Raw genomic sequence first — 15,959 nt, 5'->3', positions numbered from 1 at the left:
AGAATTACATTCAGATGATTGTTTTATTGTTCCTTATATCAATTTTTACCATGACTTAAAATTACCACATTATGTATGTAGACAATGCTTGTTGACCAAAAAAAAACCAACAAAAAGAATATGGTACTACAATAGTTATTATATAGTCAAAAGTAAATAAATAAAGCAATACAAATAAAGCCTGAAAGAAAATGCAACTCGTGTTAAATAACGTGTTATAAACAAAATCCGCCATCCTTATTACAGTACAGGCACCATGTACTTAAACAAACGCCACTCGCCGCAGTGTTCATCTTACTGCGTTCGCTTACCAATATAAACCCCGTGATGGGTGTTCAGATCAAATATTGCGGGGGCCGTTTGCGATAAGTGGAACACTGCGAATCACCGCGGACCCATAATATCTACCGCGGTGTTCATCGTGTTCTCTAAAAAAAAATTTTTAAGGTAAACGTATTGTATTGATCCCTTTGATTTAAAAGTGATATGTATTTCACACCCATGCACATGACAGTTACACTCATGCACATGACAGTTTTCTGTCTTTTTAAGCGCCGCTTATTAAAAAAATCGCGTTTGCACCTAGCTGTAGGATACTGCACCTGGAGGAGTGTTAATTGAGTGTTTGATTATTCAATTAACAGTTTGAAGCCATGGAGAACTCATGCATAACTGATTAAAATAATCATACATGTATTATCCCGAGTCTCTGGATTACCCGATACATACGTGTCAACTGTCTCAATTGCATAAATGCAACTTTTCCCATCTGTATCCATTACTCGATAAACCCATATATGCCCAATATATACTTTTAAAACCAAATTATGGGTGGGTAATATAGACGATAAGAGCCATAAACACAAACTTTTGAAACTTTCGAAAGTCTCAAATGAATTTTGGCATATGATTCTATTTAAAGATATGATGAAATAAGCTCCCAATCAGGACTGTTGTATTGCATCATGCGTAAATCACCTGACACAGTTTGCAGGCGTTGTGTACAGCTTTTTATGTCCCCCACTATAGTGGGGGACATATTGTTTTTGCCTTGTCTGTTGGTCTGTATGTTGGTTTGCGCCAACTTTAACATTTTGCAATAACTTTTGCTATATTGAAGATAGCAACTTCATATTTGGCATGCATGTGTATCTCATGAAGCTGCACATTTTGAGTGGTGAAAGGTCAAGGTCATCCTTCAAGGTCAGAGGTCAAATATATGTGGCCAAAATCGCTCATTTTATGAATACTTTTGCAATATTGAAGATAGCAACTTGATATTTGGCATGCATGTGTATCTCATGGAGCTGCACATTGAGTGGTGAAAGGTCAAGGTCATCCTTCAAGAACAGAGGTCAAATATATGTGGCCCAAATCGCTTATTTTATGAATACTTTTGCAATATTGAAGATAGCAACTTGATATTTGGCATGCATGTGTTTCTCATGGAGCTGCACATTTTGAGTGGTGAAAGGTCAAGGTCAAGGTCATGCTTCAAGGTCAGAGGTCTAATATATGTGGCCCAAATCACTTATTTTATGAATACTTTTGCAATATTGAAGATAGCAACTTGATATTTGGCTTGCATGTGTATCTCATGGAGCTGCACATTTTGAGTGTTGAAAGGTCAAGGTCATCCTTCAAGGTCAAATATATGGGTCAAAATTGCTCATGTAATGTCACTTCTGCAATATTGAAGCTAGCAATTTTATATTTGAAATGCATGTGTATCTCATGGAGCTGCACATTTTGAGTGGTGAAGGGTCAAGGTCATCCTTCAAGGTCAAACGTCATATAGGGGGACATTGTGTTTCACAAACACATTTTGTTTAGGTACAAATTCTACATGAAGTACATGAATTTCTTTGTCCAGATAAAAAGAGCCCGAATATTGGTGTGGGTGTATTTATTTGTAAATAAAAAATTCATAGCGGGTACTGCATTGAGATCATTTAATTTCCATTAAAAGTTTCGTTGTGAATTTCAACTGAAGTACCGGGAATTTCAACTGAAGTACCGGGGTATCTCGAGAATTATTTGGCAATGACATTTCCTCTTAATGAAATATAATTTAAACACGCAGTATCGTTACTGTTACGTTGTATCAGTTCCTTCATTATTGAAACAATTATTGTATTGTATACTGACTGGACACAAGTGCAGACCTGTTTACTTCTACGGATTCGCCGTAGTTACTACAGATTATTTGGCTAAACTACGCACTACGGATTTGTACTGAAAAACTACGGATCCATCAATCAAAATGGTCAAATTTCAGTTTTTAATCGTACTTTCGCTTATTTTCGGTCTTTGCGGGTAATTTATCAATCATAATCATTTTGGCGCTTGCGTAGTAAGAAACGTTAAAATTCAAGCCACCCGGGGAACAAGTGCTGATCGAGCTTGTCGAGTCGTCACCGAACAACAACTGACTTGCGTATTGGTTCCTAAATTAAACCGAATATATACGATTTTACGGTGCTATCCAATATACACATCTCTCTCTCTATTGCGGAGAATACCGAAAATAGTCGATGTATCGGGATTGAGCCAGCTGTTTTTACACACGTCCAAGATGGCGGCAAGCAGACGAGAAATTGCGATTAACGGCAAAATAATAAATACCATTCAAATTAGCAATGTATATCATATGGTCATTAGGGAATAATGTAATGCGTGTGTCAATTCACGCAAAATACTACGTTTGAGATAAAAATAAAAATAAAATATTTATCAGAAATATGCACCGTGAATGTTCGTCACGGAAACAAGTGTTGGAAAATTGTAGTTCAGTGTACTCACAAAGTTAAAGCATTTATTAGAATGAGTATCGTTCGCAAAAGGAAAGAGACAAACATGATTTGATTTATATGTAAGTGGATCTGTGTATACTCAGATTCAAATGCATATTCTGCTTTATTATGTTTGTTACGCTGTACAGTTTAATGAAATAGCATTGAACTAAGGTTGTCAAGTGCAAGATATTGAAAGGTAAACAAATAAAATATATTATTTTAGCTCCATTTAATACATTATTAACACGACAAGAACACTTAAGGGTGTTTGTCAATATTTGTTTATGTTTTCCCTCTTATGATATTTAATTTTAAAAAATACTGAATTAAATTAATAGCTACTCTTAAAGAGCTTATGATCAAATGGTGTATTTAAGAATCTATAGATTATTGTAAGTTTGATATGCATGTGGATGGATATTAATAAAATATTGTCTTCATTGTATGAAGACATTAAAGCAGCACTTAAATATATAAAAATGCTGTCAAACATGCACTTAAAAACAATTTTAATTCTGTTACTTATAATCATATTTATAATGCTTATTGTTTCCCAATTTCATGGTTTATCGCGCTATTTTTTCCAATTTCATGGTTTATCGCGCCATTTTTCCCAAACCAAATGGCAAAGGCTGTAACAAATTAAAGCAAATAAAATCACTTAACAGATTTTATTATTAGCAAGTAAATTCATCTAATGCTTTATGTACCGTTAAACTGATATGTGACCCAGTCATGGTGTTTTAATGTTTAAAATGATTGAAAAGGTTAAAACTACTGACAACAGCCCAAAACTACTGAGAGATGCCCTCCATACTACTGAGAAGCAATCGGTAGGGTAAACAGGTCTGCAAGTGTTGTAACATACGGATGCAATACGTAAATTCGAACAGTACTTAAAGTCGAACACAAGTAAATAAATGATTTAATACTCTCTTGATTTCTTTGAAACTCGGTATTTGTTGTTAAAAAGGGCAATTGCATTGATTAACACTATATGAGTCAATAGTATTGATCATCTAAATGCTTTATTTACGTTTCCAACTTAGCGTACTGTCCAAATTTAAGTACACATACATGTGCACATACATGTAATATCTACATGTAATATATGATTTTTTTGTACATTTACATTTAAAACGCGTGAATGACTCTCGCAGACAGGTGTTTACGGAGGCTGCGCAGCATTGCAGTGATCACAGGTGTTCCCGTTAACAATAGAGTGCAATCGCGGCGATTTCAGGTGTTCACCGAACACCGCGGTCAGTAGCGTGTACGCCCCCCACGAAATGTCACCCATCCGGAAAAGTGAACACCGCAGACAGGCGTTTTTGTGTAAGTACACGGTGCCTGTACTGTAAATAGGCACCAAAGACTTGCTAAAACCTTTTATATCCGCTCCCCCTTTGTAGATAAAATATTGCATCCTGAGGTTCAATTAATCTGTTGTATTACATTGAATTTCAATTGAAATCAAATGATAACAGTGCGTCCAAACACAGTTACCTCCTCAAGGGGTAACAATGATTAATTTGAATTATGGTAGACACTTGGATTAAAGGAAAGTAAAATAAAAGTGCATTGTTAAGGCTGGGTGAGGTTCTTGGTAAGGTGTGGGCGTATCCATCCCCACTGTGACAGGCTGTAGTTCTATGTTGCTGCAGGTTTGTCGTATTGTGGACTGTGGTGAGCTGGCTCCAGGGCAAGACGATGGATACAACACGGATGATGGAACAGGAGATAAGTATGCAGACTGGCCTGAAGACTCTGGGGTGAAGTTTGATACGGTGTGTACAAAAGCCAGCAGTAATGAGGGATTTCTATTTATTTTTAGTTCAAAGTATGCTAAATTTAATTCAGAACATGTACAATATTCAGTTAAGAAACAAGTTAAAAGCATGTACTAAATCTTACATGAAGTAATGTATAAAAATGTATTCTGCTGATTCTGTTATTAAGAGAAAATGTGGAGTACAATTATTATAACTAGCGCTTAAGTATTAACAGAGTTATTGTAAAGTATTGATAGAGAATATTTGTAAAAAAATCATTTTAATGAAAATAGAGTCCACTGTGTTTTCTGTTGATTAACAAAAAAATTAAACTAGTCTGTTTTCTTCAAATTAAAGGTAAATTTCTCACCTTTTGGTCAAAACAATAGTTTGGAGACATGGGCAAAAACAGTGCTTCTTTTTTGTCTATTCATGTCAAGTTTAGGAATTCAGCATGTGTACGTTTTCCCCAAGTTTTGAACCTTGAGATACCTAGTCTGACCCACATTTGGTAATTTTATGTTTGAGATTACATTCTTTTCTTCAAGGTGTTTATAACATGAACAACATTCACAATTTTACTCATAAGTAAAAATGCTTGCATTTCTCATCTTGGCCAAATTTAATTTGATTTGATCTTCAATACACTAAAGGGTCGTATACTTGTAAAATACTCAATGTTGTTTGATTTAATTCAGGAAGAAGATACAATCAAAGTAATAGCCATAGTTGGAGAAATTAAAGATATTGGAAATAAGCTCTATAAAGAAAAGAGTTATGAAAAGGCCAAGCAGAAATACACAAAGGCAATGAGGTATGATCTCACGTATTCTTCATTTATGATGGGTATATTGTTAGCTCGCCTGAGCAAAACATGTGTATGGTGAGCTTTTGTGATGGCCTCTTCTCTATTGTTCATGGTGCTGTGTCCATGGCATCATTTACATGGTGAAGATCAGAGGCTATACTTATTGCTGAATGTTCATGAAACTGGGTCAAAGCATTTGTTTGAATTATATCTCAATGGTTACAGGTATTTGTCTGGTTTATATGATAACAAAATTTGCTAACCCATATGTAAATAACTAGTCTGGTATAATCTCAATGAACTTATCCATCTTAATTAATAGAACTTAAGTACGTTAAGTCAAGAAATATTTTACCTACTGCAAACTTTTAGTTAAGAAAAAAAGCCTGGAACAATGAGAAGAAACAAGAAAAGTAAAGCGCTGTGTCATTCAACTAAACTTGTTTTAATTATCTCATTAGTTTTGTTTTGTTTTAAAGGATGAATGACAATGATGTTGTTCACCTTTTGTGTGCTTATATGTAAATAATAATCCCACAAGAAGCCAAAGTGGAATGATCAAACCTTCAAACTAGAGAGAAATAATTGGGTAATCATTTGTTTGGTTTCTCCACTTATACGTGCCATAAATTAATGCTTTCTCATTTACTATTCAGATATATAGAAAAGCTTGAAGATGATGCTGATCTGACTGATGAGCAGGAAAAGGAACTCAAGGAGAAGCACAAACTCTCCATCCATCTAAACATGTATGCTAATTACTTAAAAAACAACCTTGTTTTAATTAAGAATAACCGTGAAGGTTATATAAATCCCTCTCCACAAAGCAGATGGGAGTGATATTAATGCCTTTTGTTTGTTCTTCTGTCTGTAACATTTTAGTGCCTGCTGTATATCCTCATTCTTCGTCGAACCTGGCAAAAATGTTTCGGTCTTTGAGGTTATGTGCAGAAGGCACAATTCAGCCATAACTGGCCAAGGTCACACTTTAAGGTGGAATTTTGAAGCTTATATTTGTATACCCCCATTACCATTGGTAATGGCTGCTATATAGGAGTCACTTTGTCGGTCTGTCACGAAATTTCATCTTCAACAAACTTGGTCAGAAGTTGTATCTAGATGATGTCTAGGTCAAGTTTGAATATGGGTCATGCCAGGTCAAAAACTATGTCACGGGTCAATTAGTGTGTTTTAAACTGAAAGTTTGTCCGGACCATAACTATGTCATTTATCGCTAGATTTTAAAATGACTTGGTACATTTGTTCACCATCATGGGACGGTGTGTCGTGTCAAGAAAGTACGTCGATATCTCAAAGGTCAAGGTCACACTTGGAGTTCAAAGGTCAAATGCTTGTCCGGGCCATAACTTTGTCATTTTTGGTGAGATTTTAAAATCATTTGGCAAATGTGTTCACCATCATTGGACGGTGTGTCACGCGAAAGAATTACGTTGATATCTCCAAGGTCAAGGTCACACTTTGAGTTCAACGATTATAAATGAGCTTGTCCGGGCCATAACTATGTCATTCATTGTAAAATTTAAAATTGATTTGGCACATTTGTTCACCATCATTGGACAGTGTGTCGCGCGAAAGAATTACGTTGATATCTCCAAGGTCAAGGTCACACTTTGAGTTCAAAGGTCAAAAATGGCTATAAATGAGCTTGTCCGGGCCCTTACTATGTCATTATTGTGAGATTTTAAAATCATTTGGCTCTTTTGTTAACCATCATTGGAGGGTGTGTGGCGCGAAAGAATTACGTCGATATCTCCTAGGTCAAGGTCACACTTTTAGTTCAAAGGTCAAAAATGGCAATAAATGATCTTGTCTGGGCCATAACTATTTCATTTATTGTGAGATTTTAAAATTACACTGTACATTAATTTTGTTCACAGTCATTGGACAGCGTGTCATGTGAAAGAATTCAAGGGTTCAACGGTCAAAATGGCTATAAATGATAATGGCATAATAATTTTAAAAAATCCCCATAAATTAGATTCTCTTGTTTTGTGAAGACAGCATGCAAAATATCTGTGTCAATGCGGCACGTGGGGGTATACGTCACGTCTGTGACAAAGCTCTAGTCATGTCTGTTCTATATCTCGTGTGCCTTTTAAATAATTTTCATGAAACTTGCCTCAATCATTGAGGCTTGTGCAAAAGGCATGATTCATTCACTCTAGTTAAAGGTCAAACTTGAACAGATAACAAATGCCTTCTAATAAGACCCCAGCATCTACTGATTTAAGTGGCATATACAGAACGGCCTGTCCATTTGTTTATAAGTTTGTCTTTCCGTGTGAAAGGTTGACCCAAACTGACAAATTTACTATAACATCAATAATGCTTTTTATAAAGCTTTGCTATTATCAATACACCAGCATCCTTATAATGACCTTGACATAGACCTTCTTTTGTACAAATTAAAAAGGTCGAAATTCTTTGAAAGACAAAGTAAGATGTTTCGTCTTAAGGTCAATAATTCTCCTTCAAAGCTTTGATACTTTTATGTATGATGTCTTTGAAAACTATCAACACAACAATCTTACCGGACATTGACCTTTGTTTGTTATTTTTTAAAAGCGTGGGGATATTGTGGTTATCCCCGCCGTCTGTCCATTCGTCCGTCCGTCCTGGCCACTTTCTCCTCCTACACTATAAGCACTAGAACCTTGAAACTTACACACATGGTAGCTATGAGCATATGTGCGACCCTGCACTATTTGGAATTTTGATCTGACCCCTGGGTCAAAAGTAATGGGGGTTGGGGTGGGGCCAGGTAAGAGATTTTCACTCATTTTTATATGCCCGTTTTTAAAAACGGGACGTATTATAGTTTCACCCTTGGTGGGCGGTGGGCGGCGTTCACAGCAATGTCCGCTCTCTAATTCAAATAGTTTTCATCCGATCTTCACCAAACCTGGTCAGAAGTTGTGTCTAGACAATATCTAGGTCAAGTTCGAATATGGGTCATGTCGGGTCAAAAACTAGGTCACGGGGTCACTTAGTGCATTTTAAGGATTTAGCATGGTGTCTGCTCTCTAATTGAAGTAGTTTTCACCTGATCTTAACCAAATTTGGTCAGAAGTTGTGTCTAGATGATATGTAGGTCAAGTTCAAATAAGAGTCATGCCAGGTCAAAAACTAGGTCACAAGGTTACTTAGTGCATTTCAAGCATTTAGCATGGTGTCTGCTCTCTAATTGAAGTAGTTTTCATCTGATCTTCACCTAACTTGGTCAGAAGTTGTGTCTAGATGATATGTAGGTCAAGTTCGAATATGGGTCATACTGGGTCCAAAACGAGGTCACATAGTGCATTTCAAGCATTTAGCATGGTGTCCGCTCTCTAATTGATATAGTTTTTATCTGATCTTCACCAAATTTAGTCAGATGTTACATCTAAATGATATCTAGGTCAAGTTCAAATATAGGTCATGCCGAGTCAATAACTAGGTCTCGAGGTCCCTTAGTGCATTTCAAGCATTGAGCATGGTGTCCAAAACCTTCGAACGGGCGTATCTTGAGACAGTTTGGCACTCTTGTTTTATGTTATTTTACATTAGCTTCTTCATTTCTACACGGATATACTTCAAATTGATACTGAACATCTCTTTTGACAATATGGTCAATCTCAACTAAGCATGGTCCCATTACCAACCCTGGGCGCCTCGCCCACATAGACCACGCCCACCCAAAATTGCCTTTTACTATAATTTCTACATTTCTACACCGATTCACTTCAAATTGTTACTGAACCTCTCATATGACAATACGGTCAATCTCAACTATGCATGGCCCCATTACCAACCCTGGGGCGCCCCAGGCCATACCCACCCAAAATTGCCTTTTTCTATAGCTTCTTTAATTCTACACCGATTCACTTCTTATTGATACTGAACTTCTCTTATGACAATACGGTCAATTTCAACTATGCATGGCCCCATTACCAACCCTGGGGCGCCCCGCTCACATAGGCCACACCCACCCAAAATTGCCTTTTGCTATAACTTCTTAATTTCTACACGGATTCACTTCTAATTGATACTGAACTTCTCTTATGACAATGCGGTCAATCTCAACTATGCATGGCTCCATTATCAACCCTGGGGCGCCCCGCCCACATAGGCCACACCCACCCAAAATTGCCTTTTACTATAACTTCTTCATTTCTTCACTGATTGACTTATAATTGATACTGAACTTCTCTTATGACAATACGGTCAATCTCAACTTTGCATAGCCCCATTACCAACCCTGGAGCACCCCTGGGTCAAACATGCGGCGTGGGGATACACTACAGCCTCTGCCGCGCCATTTCTAGTACTTAAACTGATTCAGTACATCAAATTGTTGGTGAACCGAAATTGGACTGTTTGGTTAGCATAAATACTTTGCAATAAAAAGCATTGAAACTTTAATTAAACACTCAGCATTACCTGACCTTATTTTTAACCAGGTTTTTCGAAGGAAAAAACTGGTTATTAGATTGGCAAATGTCGGCGGGCTGGCGGACGGGCGCACCAAGCTTGTCAGGGCCATAACTTTGTCGTTCATTGTGAGATATTAAAATCATTTGGAACATTTGTTCACCATCATTAGACGGTGTGACGCGCGAAAGAATTACGTTGATATCTCCAAGGTCAAGGACGCCACAACTAAATATAGATTTTTAAACAATAGGGTTAACTTTGATCAGTAACAATGCACATTTGGAGTTGGTTTCCCTTTATCACACTTTTTTTTTCCAAATTGAAATCAAGGTCGCCGCGAGTAAAAATATATTGAATCTTACACAAGGGGGGTAACAATGCACATTTTGAATTGTCTCCCTTTATCAGACTTTTTTTCAAATTGAAAACCTGGTTTTGTGACAATTTTGTCCCTTGTTACCTTTACATTGACCCACTTATGAATACTATGCAGGGGGTTTTCAGCACTGTCTGCGTCTCCGGAAAACAGAGGCATTCCCAAAGCAAACGAACCAGATCCCAAACCGAAATTTAAAAAAAATAATCCCAATTTCCAAAAAAAAAATAATATTTTTTTGTTTAAAGAAGTGTCTTATGACTTATGATTATTAGATTATTAATGTTCCAACTCATTCAGCTGATGTTTATTATATCAACAAGCACTGCTGTGGTTAAGCAAGGATTCAGCACCATGACCCTGCTGTGCTCCCCATTACGCAGCATATTCACACAAACCAAACTTACTCATCTGATGCTTATCTGCATTGAAGGTCTAGACCTGAATGACACAACATTGGAGGAGCTTTGTGATTCTTTCAAAAACAGAAAGCAGAGACAAATTATGCTGTAACTTGTGTGACTAACCAGTGTTTGTTTTGGTCAAAAATATCTGCTATAAGTTTTTGACTGTACAGTTCTTATCTCAGAGTGTAATTTTAACTGAAAAACAAAACTGCAGTACTTGAATAGACGTCGAACATGCCCAATATTGCATGTGTTTATATAAAGAAGACAAAATAACAAATAACAATAATAAATTTATTTGTTAAACCACTGACTTATTTAAGCATGATAAATTCACAATGTTTTCCCAAAATGAGTCGTTTCATCGAAGCAAAAATTCCCAAAATGGACAATTTTGTCGATAAACAATTCCTAATTTGGTCAGACTCCTTTTCCCAAAATAGGCAGAAAAACCCCTGCTATGATATGCATTGACCAAGGAATCAATACTGACAATGCTTCCATGAGGTTTTATGCATTCTTTTAACCCAGCATCTTGTTTTATGTGCTGTCCAAAAATCGAGATTTGAAAATATACACATGCCTTTTCGTGGTCTGAAAAATGTTTCTCTTTATTTATATTAAATGGAATCCATGTAAAGGCATGAGGGAGTCTATGTGTTATTATTCTGTTTTTCACAGTTTATGAGTGAAGATATTGTGCAATCTTTTGCTTGCGTTGATATTTCAGCATAGACATGTCCACTAGTTGACTACTTGTTTTATCTTTCAGAGCTGCATGTAAGCTGCCATTGAAAGACTATGAGGGAACAGTAGAAGATTGTGATAAGGTGAGTTAGAATGTTTGAAGTTTTAATACTTTATGATAAGGCAATTTAAGAAAAAGGAAAAACAAGCATTTTCAGCAAAGTTGAATGATTGTTAAAAAATGTGATGCAGTGTCTAATGTTAGTGTTATAATAAATGGTGATTGTGTCTAATGATTTTGGGGTCTGTTTAACGAATTTTTAGGTCTTTGGTATTAATACAAGAGAAACTAAATTAGAAAATAAAAATGTCAGCTTGTTCATTAGTGCCGTTTACAGTATGACTTTTAGTCTGTCTGGGCATAGACACAAACTTGTGAGATGAAGTACTCTTACACTTGTCAGCACACATCATTCATAAATCCAAGCACTGTACCGTATCATATGAATATGGCTCATGTGCAATTTGTTTCATATTATATTAAATATTGCTCAAGTGTGCCCTTTTTATGCCCAATATCCCATGGCTACTGATCCTGAGAGGCATATAGCAATCGACCTGTCCCTTTTTCTCTCTGTCTGTTCGTCTTTGTATTTGAGGCTTTGTTTTTATATAGCATCAATATTGCTTTCTACATGCTTTCATACTTTCTTGGATGTTATCTATGGACCCACACACTCACTGCTGCTTTCGAACCTCAACTAATTTAGAAGGTCCAACATCTTGGTTCACCCAAAATGATGCGATTTGGCTAATATCAATACTGCTTGCTACAAAGCTTTGATACTTGCATGGATTTTATCTATAAACCCTCTTTATCAACACTACCACATCACCTTACCTCATTTAGGCTTTTACCTTATTTAGGTTGAAGAATAATTCGATCAATACTTAAAGGGCTTCAACCAGAGACATCGGTCGTTATCAAACTTTTTCAGCATCTTGTTCAGTTTAGAAATTATATAACATGAATGTTACAAATGCTCTGTATGCTTGCATTCAGATAGCTATTGTTATTGTTGATGTGTGTATTTTTGTCAAGTGTACGTAAATCCGTTTTCTTTAATTTTGACAGGCACTGGATATAGCACCTGGTAATATCAAAGCCTTGTTCCGGAAAGGTCAGGCACAAGTTTATCTCAAGGCATGGGAGAAGGCTCAGGTAAGCTAAGAAGAAGATTGTATTGCTTAATATAAGTGTGCAAAGTGACATAGGTTACTGGCTGATAACTGTCACAAAATAACTGCATTATTCTAATATTCAAGCACTGATTTCTCAAACAATCTTCAGTCTGTTTTCCAAGACACTTTTAATTGATTCGTTTAACAATTTGAAAGTCTATGTTACTTTAAAAATTGTGTTTATTTTTGTATTCCGCATACAATTTTATTTAAAGCTTGTACTATTCTACAATGAAATGTTAGTACACATTATTGGAAGATGAACCGGCTATAAATTCATGCAAGGTTTAGTGGTCGAATTAGCGACAGGGTAGCTTCATACCAGTCGGCACGGCAACCAAGGCTGAGCTGGATCTAGACTGGCTGGATAATTAATGAAACCAATTAATGCACTACTAAGCTCATATAAAAAAGATGGTTTAAGCTAATCCTGTTAATATTAAGTGAAGAATATTCATGAAGATGGTTTATGTTGACAGAAGCCTAGAAAGCTTGAGTGCATACTTGTGCAATCCATGTCATCTCCAAGCCTGGTCTTTAATATACTTCTCATGATAATTTGTACTCTTAACTTAAGGTCACTAACAGCATGAAAGTGGGCAATACAATAATCAAATATATATTTACACATTTGTTGCGAAATAAAGTACGAACATTTTTACTTCAGGATACATTGACTAAAGCGGCCAACTTAGATCCAGAAGATAAAGGTAAGTACATGTATTCTAAACCAATGACTGGACCAAATAAAAGATAAACAATGCAGAAACAATGTGGAATATTTTAAGACTTAGTGATACCTTTCATACATTTAAACTACGCATAAACATAGGCAGGCCTGTTTTTATGCCCCCTTTCGAAGAAAAGGGGGTATATAGTTTTCGCACTGTCCGTCTGTCAGTCTGTCTGTCTGTCTGTCACACTTCGTGTCCACTCTCTATTTCAAATACTTTTCATCCGATCTTTACCAAACTTGGTCAGAAGTTGTATCTAGACAATATCTAGGTCGAGTTCGAATATGGGTCATGCCGAGTCAAAAACTAGGTCACGGGGTCACTTAGTGCATTTCAAGGATTTAGCATGGTAAAATGCTCATAACTTCTATCAATCGTTGGCTATAACTTTTGCATTATTGAAGATAGAAACTTGATATTTGGCATGCATGTGTATCTCATGAAGCTGCACATTTTGAGTGGTGAAAGTTCAAGGTCAAGATCATCCTTCAAGGTCAAAGGTCAAAAAAAAAAATAATTCAAAGCGGCGTTCTTATGAAGCTGCACATTTTGAGTGGTGGTAGTTCAAGGTCAAGGTCATCCTTCAAGGTCAAAGGTAAAAAAAATAATTTCAAAGCGGCGCAATAGGGGGCATTGTGTTTCTGACGAACACATCTCTTGTTAATTTGTCTCCAGTCGCATCAGCCATAATTAGAAAATGTTTTGCATTAATATATACGCCCACATTTTATTTTTGTCAAAGTATCTTTAAATGTTCTATGAATAATTTACCATTTCACTGCCTTAGCTGGGTTTCTGATATTTGTTGATTGTCAATTTGCACTACTGAATCAATTTCAAGTCCTGTGCATCTTTATTCCTTACTTTTAGTTGTATAACAAGATGTTTTGATGGAAATATATCATTTCTTAATATGATACAGTATTCCTTCCTTCCCCTCTTCAGTGATACAGAAAGAGCTTGTCAAGGTGAAAGCTGCCATGGAACAGGAGAAGAAGAAAGAGAAGCAGATGTACCAACGCATGTTTGCAGCATCATGACCAGAACCTCACTCATTTACCCAAAACTGCTCACATCTTTCGTAAAATGGTCATCTGTCTCACACACTTGCATTTTGGTTATTGATCATTTTTTGAGTAGATTAGACCATATTTGATATATGAAACAAATGCTTGCATCAAACACTCGCATTTTTGTAATTGATAAAAAAATTACTGCTTTGAGTACAATCATTTACATTTGATTGTCATTAAATATAAAATGTTTTAATCAAAATTATGTAACAGTTCTTGCACATCTGCTTTTTTGTAATTGATGAACGTTTTTTCTCCTGTGTCTACATGTAAACTCGTTGTATTATTTGTAAACAAAAAATGTTGAGTTAATTATCCCATTACCGGTAAATCTGTTGTCATGCCTATTTTGTTTTTTGTTTTTTACTGTCAGTCTCACTGTCGCCCGAATCCTAAGAGCTCAGTTTAATGCATTCCATATTTAGGTCATGAATTGCATGTTCCTTTAAGCATGTACAAAGATTGTATGAACATGTATAAACATCATTTTTGTTTGTTTTTGACATCGCATTCACATTGTTTCACCGATTGTTTATGTGCCCTTGTTTGAGTAATTCAGTAGCTTTTGTATAGATGAGTATCTTGCCCAATAAGTCTTTACATCATTTGCTGTAACATGTTGGGGATGAAATGAATTGTGTAGTGAAAATAAATTGATACGGATGTGTTTGTTTTCTTATTAAAGATGACCAAATTCTTGCTTTCTTACTGTTGAAACTTATTATAGACTTTAAACCTAAAACGGTTACAAATATTTGACTTTTGACATTAAAACTGGTCCATCATATCATTGAGTCGTTATAGTCTCAAATGAGAAATTGAATAGACCTGTCTTAGTCACAAATGTAAAATATAATTAACCTGTTTTAGAATCAAAGTGAGATCTAATGGAGTCTCGTTAGTAAATTCAAATTGAGCTCCTGAAGCGTCGATTGTACAATCTACTGGATCCGTCTTAGTATTGAAAATGAATCAAAATGAGCTTTTTATGCCCCCGGATCGAATGATCGGGGTATATTGTGATGGGCCTCGCTGTCATTGTATGTGTCTGTCTGTCCAAAAACTTTAACCTTGGTCATAACTTTTGCAATATTGATGATAGCAACTTGATATTTGGCAAGCATGTGTATCTCGTGGAGCTGCACTTTTTGAGTGGTGAAAGGTCAAGGTATTTTACGAAATGACGTCATTATCCCAGCGAAATTCTTTAGTTAAACTCTTTAACAATGTAGATCTATATAAACTGAAAAAAACATAATTTAAAAAGAAAATTTGTTGGAATCGGTGGATTATCGTTTTAATTCACGGCCACTCGTGAAAATATAATTTTCTATGGTTACTCGTGAATTAAAATCGATAATCCACCGAATTCATCAAATATCCTCTATTTATTTTATGCTTTTCGGTGGTTTATAGAGAAATATCAGTGAATTAAAAATGATAATTTCATTGTTTAAAACAGTGAAAATTATTACTGTGAAATTACGTCATTTTTGTTACGAAATGACGTCATTATCCCAGCGAAATTCGTTAGTAAAACTCCAAAAAAATGTATATAAACTGTAAAAAAAAGGATTTAAAAACAAAAGAAAATTCGCTTGAATATCGATTTTAATTCATTCGTGATCATA

General features: G+C 35.8%; 1 protein-coding gene across 1 annotated transcript in view; it reads left to right on the top strand.

Annotated features, from left to right (window-relative positions):
- LOC127871574 (peptidyl-prolyl cis-trans isomerase D-like) overlaps positions 1–14,993 on the top strand; it is a 29,045-nt gene extending 14,052 nt beyond the window's left edge. The window contains exons 5-11 of the mRNA XM_052414645.1: positions 4,460–4,582; positions 5,266–5,381; positions 6,032–6,124; positions 11,365–11,422; positions 12,415–12,501; positions 13,189–13,231; positions 14,201–14,993. Of these exons, the coding sequence (XP_052270605.1) occupies positions 4,460–4,582; positions 5,266–5,381; positions 6,032–6,124; positions 11,365–11,422; positions 12,415–12,501; positions 13,189–13,231; positions 14,201–14,295 (615 nt within the window). The 3' untranslated portion in view covers positions 14,296–14,993. The remainder of the gene's footprint in view (positions 1–4,459; positions 4,583–5,265; positions 5,382–6,031; positions 6,125–11,364; positions 11,423–12,414; positions 12,502–13,188; positions 13,232–14,200) is intronic.
- The last annotated feature ends 966 nt before the right edge of the window (positions 14,994–15,959 follow it).

The sequence above is a fragment of the Dreissena polymorpha genome, chromosome 3 (genome assembly GCF_020536995.1).
Source record: "Dreissena polymorpha isolate Duluth1 chromosome 3, UMN_Dpol_1.0, whole genome shotgun sequence".
Taxonomy (NCBI): domain Eukaryota; kingdom Metazoa; phylum Mollusca; class Bivalvia; order Myida; family Dreissenidae; genus Dreissena; species Dreissena polymorpha.
Note: the sequence above shows the minus strand (reverse complement) of the source record. Positions and strands in the feature narration are given on the sequence as shown.